This window comes from Ylistrum balloti, unplaced genomic scaffold, assembly GCF_031769215.1.
Source record: "Ylistrum balloti isolate Yb309-2 unplaced genomic scaffold, AGI_CSIRO_Ybal_v1 Utg372628, whole genome shotgun sequence".
Taxonomy (NCBI): Eukaryota; Metazoa; Mollusca; class Bivalvia; order Pectinida; family Pectinidae; genus Ylistrum; species Ylistrum balloti.
This window is the reverse complement of record NW_026783135.1, coordinates 21757-29843: the sequence shown is the minus strand read 5'-3', so window position 1 is coordinate 29843 and position 8087 is coordinate 21757. Positions and strand designations below refer to the sequence as shown.

The following is an 8087-nucleotide window of genomic DNA, read 5'->3' as shown; positions in this document are numbered from 1 at the left end:
CAGCATCGAAAAATATCCCAACCTGGACAGCATCGAAAAATAACCCAACCTGGACAGTATCGAAAAATATCCCAACCTGGACAGCATCGAAAAATATCCCAACCTGGACAGCATCAAAATAACCTAACCTGGACAGCATCAAAATTATCCCAGCCTGGACAGCATCGAAAAATATCCCAACCTGGACAGCATCGAAAATAACCCAACCTGGACAGCATCGAAAATAACCCAACCTGGACAGCATCGAAAAATAACCCAACCTGGACAGCATCGAAAATAACCCAACCTGGACAGCATCGAAAAATAACCCAACCTGGACAGCATCGAAAAATATCCCAACCTGGACAGCATCAAAATAACCCAACCTGGACAGCATCAAAATTATCCCAGCCTGGACAGCATCGAAAAATATCCCAACCTGGACAGCATCGAAAATAACCCAACCTGGACAGCATCGAAAAATAACCCAACCTGGACAGCATCGAAAATAACCCAACCTGGACAGCATCGAAAAATAACCCAACCTGGACAGCATCGAAAAATATCCCAACCTGGACAGCATCAAAATAACCTAACCTGGACAGCATCGAAAAATAACCCAACCTGGACAGCATCGAAAAATATCCCAACCTGGACAGCATCAAAATAACCTAACCTGGACAGCATCAAAATTATCCCAACCTGGACAGCATCGAAAAATATCTCAACCTGGACAGCATCGCAAAATATCCCAACCTAGACAGCATCAAAATAACCCAACCTGGACAGCATCGAAAAATATCCCAACCTGGACAGCATCGAAAATAACCCAACCTGGACAGCATCGAAAATAACCCACCCTGGACAGCATCGAAAAATAACCCAACCTGGACAGCATCGAAAATAACCCAACCTTGAAAGCAACGAAAATATCCCAACCTGGACGGCATCGAAAAATAACCCAACCTGGACAGCATCGAAAATAGCCCAACCTGGACAGCATCAAAAATAACCCAACCTGGACAGCATAAAAAATATCCCAGGCTGGACAGCATCAAAAATATCTCAACCTGGACAGTATCGAAAAATAACCCAACCTGGACAGCATCGAAAATAACCCAAACTGGACAGCATAAAAAAATAACCCAACCAGGACAGCATCGAAAAATATCCCAACCTGGACAGCATTAAAAAATAACCCAACCTGGACAGTATCAAAAATATCCCAACCTGGACAGCATCGAAAATAACCCAAACTGGACACCATCAAAAATATTCCAACTTGGACGGCATCGAAAAATATCCCAACCTGGACAGCATCAAAATTATCCCAACCTGGACAGCATCGAAAAATATCTCAACCTGGACAGCATCGCAAAATATCCCAACCTAGACAGCATCGAAAATAACCCAACCTGGACAGCATCGAAAATAACCCAACCTGGACAGCATCGAAAAATAACCCAACCTGGACAGCATCGAAAATAACCCAACCTTGAAAGCATCGAAAATATCCCAACCTGGACGGCATCGAAAAATAACCCAACCTGGACAGCATCGAAAATAGCCCAACCTGGACAGCATCAAAAATAACCCAACCTGGACAGCATCGAAAATAACCCAACCTTGAAAGCATCGAAAATATCCCAACCTGGACGGCATCGAAAAATAACCCAACCTGGACAGCATCGAAAATAGCCCAACCTGGACAGCATCAAAAATAACCCAACCTGGACAGCATCAAAAATATCCCAGGCTGGACAGCATCAAAAATATCTCAACCTGGACAGTATCGAAAAATAACCCAACCTGGACAGCATCGAAAATAACCCAAACTGGACAGCATAAAAAAATAACCCAACCTGGACAGCATCGAAAAATATCCCAACCTGGACAGCATTAAAAAATAACCCAACCTGGACAGTATCAAAAATATCCCAACCTGGACAGCATCGAAAATAACCCAACCTGGACAGTATCAAAAATATCCCAACCTGGACAGCATCGAAAATAACCCAAACTGGACACCATCAAAAATATTCCAACTTGGACGGCATCGAAAAATATCCCAACCTGGACAGCATTGAAAAATATCCCAACCTGGACAGCATTGAAAAATGACCCAACCTGGACAGAGTCGAAAAATAATACGACCTGGACATCATAAAAAATAATCCAAACTGGACAGCATCAAAAAATAACCCAACCTGGCCAGCATCGAAAATAACTGAACCTGGAGAGTATCGAAAAATATCCCAACCTGGACATCATCAAAAATAACCCAACCTGGACGGCATCGAAAAATAACCCAAACTGGACAGCATCAAAAAATAACCAAACCTGGACGGCATCGAAAAATATCCCAACCTGGACGGCATAAAAAATAACCCAACCTGGACAGCATCGAAAATAACCCAACCTGGACAGCATCGAAAAATAACTCAACCTGGACAGTATAAAAAATATCCCAACCTGGACAGTATCGAAAATAACCCAAACTGGACAGCATCAAAAAATCACCCAACCTGGACAGCATCGAAAATAACCCAAACTGGACAGCATCAAAAAATAACCCAACCTGGACAGCATCAAAAAATAACCCAACCTGGACGGCATCGAAAAATAACACGACCTGGACATCATCATAAATAACCCAACCTGGACAGTATCGAAAAATAACCCAACCTGGACAGCATCGAAAATAACCCAAACTGGACAGCATCAAAAAATAACCCAACCTGGACAGCATCAAAAAATAACCCAACCTGGACGGCATCGAAAAATAACACGACCTGGACATCATCATAAATAACCCAACCTGGACAGTATCGAAAAATAACCCAACCTGGACAGCATCGAAAATAACCCAAACTGGACAGCATCGAAAAATATCCCAACCTGGACAGCATTAAAAATTAACCCAACCTGGACAGTATCGAAAAATTACCCAACCTGGACAGCATCGAAAATAACCCAAACTGGACAGTATCGAAAAATAACCCAACCTGGGCAGCATCGAAAAATATCCCAACCTGGACAGCATTAAAAAATAACCCAACCTGGACAGTATCGAAAAATAACCCAACCTGGACAGCATCGAAAATAACCCAAACTGGACAGTATCGAAAAATAACCCAACCTGGGCAGCATCGAAAAATAACCCAACCTGGACAGTATCTAAAATAACCCAACCTCGACAGTATCGAAAATAACCCAAACTGGACAGCATCAAAAAATAACCCAACCTGGACAGCATCGAAAAATAACCCAACCTAGACAGCATAAAAAAATAACCCAACCTGGACAGTATCGAAAAATAACCCAAACTGGACAGCATCGAAAATAACCCAAACTGGACAGCATCAAAAAATAACCCAACCTGGACAGTATCGAAAAATAACCCAACCTGGACAGCATCGAAAATATCCCAAACTGCACAGCATCAAAAAATAACCCAACCTGGACAGTATAAAAAATAACCCAACCTGGACAGTATCGAAAAATATCTCAACCTGGACAGCATCGAAAAATAACCCAACCTGGACAGTATCTAAAATAACCCAACCTGGACAGTATCGAAAATAACCCAACCTGGACATTATAAAAAATAACCCAACCTAGACAGCATCGAAAAATAACCCAACCTAGACAGCATAAAAAAATAACCCAACCTGGACAGTATCGAAAAATAACCCAACCTGGACAGTATCGAAAAATAACCCAACCTGGACAGCATAAAAAATAACCCAACCTGGACAGCATAAAAAAATAACCCAACCTGGACAGTATTAAAAATAACCCAACCTGGACAGTATCGAAAAATAACCCAACCTGGACAGCATCGAAAATATCCCAAACTGCACAGCATCAAAAAATAACCCAACCTGGACAGTATAAAAAATAACCCAACCTGGACAGTATCGAAAAATAACTCAACCTGGACAGCATCGAAAATAACCCAAACTGGACAGTATCGAAAAATAACCCAAGCTGGGTCTTATTCTCCTTGTCCTTGTTAGGGATCTCTGTAAACTTTTCATTTGTTATTATTTTGCCAAAGTTTTATAGAATTTGAGTTTGGATTATGATTATGTCGACATATTGGTATTTTTATTTTTGTTTTCTCTCGCGTATTACACACACACTTAAAACATATTTCAGAAATATGTTGATGTTTATTATGTTTTGTAATATGATGAGATATTCTCCAAAAACACATCATACGTCATACTTGCTAATTAAACACGAGAGAAAATATAAAACATATTGAACAGCTAACAGTTTTTATTTAATCCATGTCATTTATGTGTGATGAACTCAAGTGATACCACTGTAAAATTAGGATAGATGTACAACTACATGGTATTTAGATGTAACTAACAAAGCTGGTTATATTTGTATCCCCCATCATAGAAGTATCCGGATACTTTTTCTGGCTATCGTAAAAGTGTTCCCCCAATATTTCATATAATTGTCCCCTAGATACTATTCTGATAGCCATCATAAAGGTATCCCCCCTAAATATATCAGATAATTACTATTATCCCTATTCACTGTTTTACTATACTATACCCTATACCTTCTTTCATCATTGCTATTAAGAAATGTATGTATAATTCTAAATACACTTTCTCCTAGAATCACAGGATAATATGGTTGTTCTATATATCAATCCTCTGAAGAGCTGCCAAACAGCAAGATCCATTCATATTCTAGATCAGTCTTCTGACATTCCCAACTCCATTCCCTGCTCTTCCTGGCATATCTGTTCAGTGTATATCGTTGTAACAAATAAATTTTACAATAATATATTATTATATATATATTATTCCCTTACAGGTAAGTAAATAACTTACACTACAGGTAAACAATCTGTTATAGCCTGCTACGAATGGCAAAACAAAGACAATTACGTAAGCCCTGCTCTACCTGGGTACTGCCTACAGGTGTTCTGTAACACCTGGTATCCGTGGATCACTGACTGACCTACAGCCGGAGTATAAACAACAAATTTGTAAAACAGATAAAGTTATAGTATTGATCTCAAGGGGAGATACAAATACTATTGTTGATACTTTTCTAATGGGCAAACAAGTATCCCCGGATAATCATATGATCGGGGATACAAATATGGCATGACGCTGGGTGAGTATCAATAATTGAGAGACTGTTATCAGTAAGCTGTAAGCTTAGTCCTTTTAAAACCTACGCATTTTTGTCTGGTGTGATAGCGATATGCAATCTTATGTCATTCATGAATAATTAACAGGAATTATTTGGTAAAATTTATCAGGCAGAATTTATCACCAATTAGGTATGAGTTTCCAACTGCGTAAAATGCCTGAATATTACAGGTTGCACCATACCACTGTTACAGTGTGTGAATAATAAAGATATTTAATAGCTGTAATTGCATCATTATAAAGTGATGTTCTGTTTGCTGATGAGGGATTGGTGACAACATTGCTGACTATTAGGAATCATCAACATATTACTACCAACTTCACCAATATATAAAACTTCCACACTTACAAATAGAGCTGATACATTATAATAATGTAGCTTTCAATCGAAGATTTGACAATTCATTTATTTAGAAAACACAAGTTTATACTGATTGGGCCTGATCAAATGTTTATGTCTATGGGGCCTGATCAAATGTTTATGTCTATGGGGCCTGATCAAATGTTTATGTCTATGAGGCCTGATCAAATGTTTATGTCTATGAGGCCTGATCAAATGTTTATGTCTATGGGCCTGATCAAATGTTTATGTCTATGGGCCTGATCAAATGTTTATGTCTATGAGGCCTGATCAAATGTTTATGTCTATGGGGCCTGATCAAATGTTTATGTCTATGAGGCCTGATCAAATGTTTATGTCTATGGGCCTGATCAAATGTTTATGTCTATGGGCCTGATCAAATGTTTATGTCTATGGGCCTGATCAAATGTTTATGTCTATGAGGCCTGATCAAATGTTTATGTCTATGAGGCCTGATCAAATGTTTATGTCTATGAGGCCTGATCAAATGTTTATGCCTATGAGGCCTGATCAAATGTTTATGCCTATGAGGCCTGATCAAATGTTTATGTCTATGAGGCCTGATCAAATGTTTATGTCTATGAGGCCTGATCAAATGTTTATGCCTATGAGGCCTGATCAAATGTTTATGTCTATGAGGCCTGATCAAATGTTTATGTCTATGAGGCCTGATCAAATGTTTATGTCTATGGGCCTGATCAAATGTTTATGTCTATGGGCCTGATCAAATGTTTATGTCTATGAGGCCTGATCAAATGTTTATGTCTATGGGGCCTGATCAAATGTTTATGTCTATGAGGCCTGATCAAATGTTTATGTCTATGGGCCTGATCAAATGTTTATGTCTATGGGCCTGATCAAATGTTTATGTCTATGGGCCTGATCAAATGTTTATGTCTATGAGGCCTGATCAAATGTTTATGTCTATGAGGCCTGATCAAATGTTTATGTCTATGAGGCCTGATCAAATGTTTATGCCTATGAGGCCTGATCAAATGTTTATGCCTATGAGGCCTGATCAAATGTTTATGTCTATGAGGCCTGATCAAATGTTTATGTCTATGAGGCCTGATCAAATGTTTATGCCTATGAGGCCTGATCAAATGTTTATGCCTATGAGGCCTGATCAAATGTTTATGTCTATGAGGCCTGATCAAATGTTTATGTCTATGAGGCCTGATCAAATGTTTATGTCTATGAGGCCTGATCAAATGTTTATGTCTATGGGGCCTGATCAAATGTTTATGTCTATGGGGCCTGATCAAATGTTTATGTCTATGAGGCCTGATCAAATGTTTATGCCTATGAGGCCTGATCAAATGTTTATGTCTATGGGGCCTGATCAAATGTTTATGCCTATGGGGCCTGATCAAATGTTTATGTCTATGAGGCCTGATCAAATGTTTATGCCTATAAGGCCTGATCAAATGTTTATGTCTATGAGGCCTGATCAAAAGTTTATGCCTATGGGGCCTGATCAAATGTTTATGTCTATGGGGCCTGATCAAATGTTTATGCCTATGGGGCCTGATCAAATGTTTATGTCTATGAGGCCTGATCAAATGTTTATGCCTATGGGGCCTGATCAAATGTTTATGTCTATGAGGCCTGATCAAATGTTTATGTCTATGGGGCCTGTTCAAATGTTTATGCCTATGGGGCCTGAACAAATGTTTATGTCTATGGGGCCTGTTCAAATGTTTATGCCTATGGGGCCTGATCAAATGTTTATGTCTATGGGGCCTGTTCAAATGTTTATGCCTATGGGGCCTGATCAAATGTTTATGCCTATGAGGCCTAATCAGATGTTTATGTCTATGAGGCCTGATCAAATGTTTATGTCTATGGGGCCTGATCAAATGTTTATGCCTATGGGGCCTGTTCAAATGTTTATGCCTATGGGGCCTGATCAAATGTTTATGCCTATGGGGCCTGAACAAATGTTTATGCCTATGGGGCCTGATCAAATGTTTATGTCTATGAGGCCTTATCAAATGTTTATGCCTATGAGGCCTTATCAAATGTTTATGCCTATGAGGCCTGATCAAATGTTTATGCCTATGGAGCCTGATGATGGGTTTATGCCTATGAGGCCTAATCAAATGTTTATGCCTATGGGGCCTGATCAAATGTTTATGCCTATGAGGCCTGATCAAATGTTTATGCCTATGGAGCCTGATGATGGGTTTATGCCTATGAGGCCTAATCAAATGTTTATGTCTATGAGGCCTGATCAAATGTTTATGTCTATGGGGCCTGATCAAATGTTTATGTCTATGGGGCCTGATCATGTGTTTATACCTACAGGTCCTAATGTTTATGCCCATGTACTCTTGTCAGGTTTTTTCTTGAAACATTACCAGGGTTACTTTAATAATTTTGTATGTATAATGAAAATTTTTTTCATCAAAAGACGTCTGTAGACGTGATGACTCGGTATTTTAATGTTATACATATATCTTCAAAACTTTTCTGTAAACTGGATTAAATATAAATTATAAGATACACTGAATAACAAATATCCTATAATAGATACCTAAACTTCTGCTCTGAAGATAACATAG

General features: G+C 39.1%; 1 protein-coding gene across 1 annotated transcript; it reads left to right on the top strand.

The window, feature by feature from the left end:
• Positions 1-7178: 7178 nt before the first annotated feature.
• On the top strand, positions 7179-7708 carry LOC132564709 (amelogenin-like; the record flags this gene model as incomplete). Its single annotated transcript, XM_060229339.1, has 1 exon — positions 7179-7708. A coding segment is annotated over exon 1 (530 nt), but the record flags the coding sequence as incomplete, so codon positions are not given.
• Positions 7709-8087: the final 379 nt, after the last annotated feature.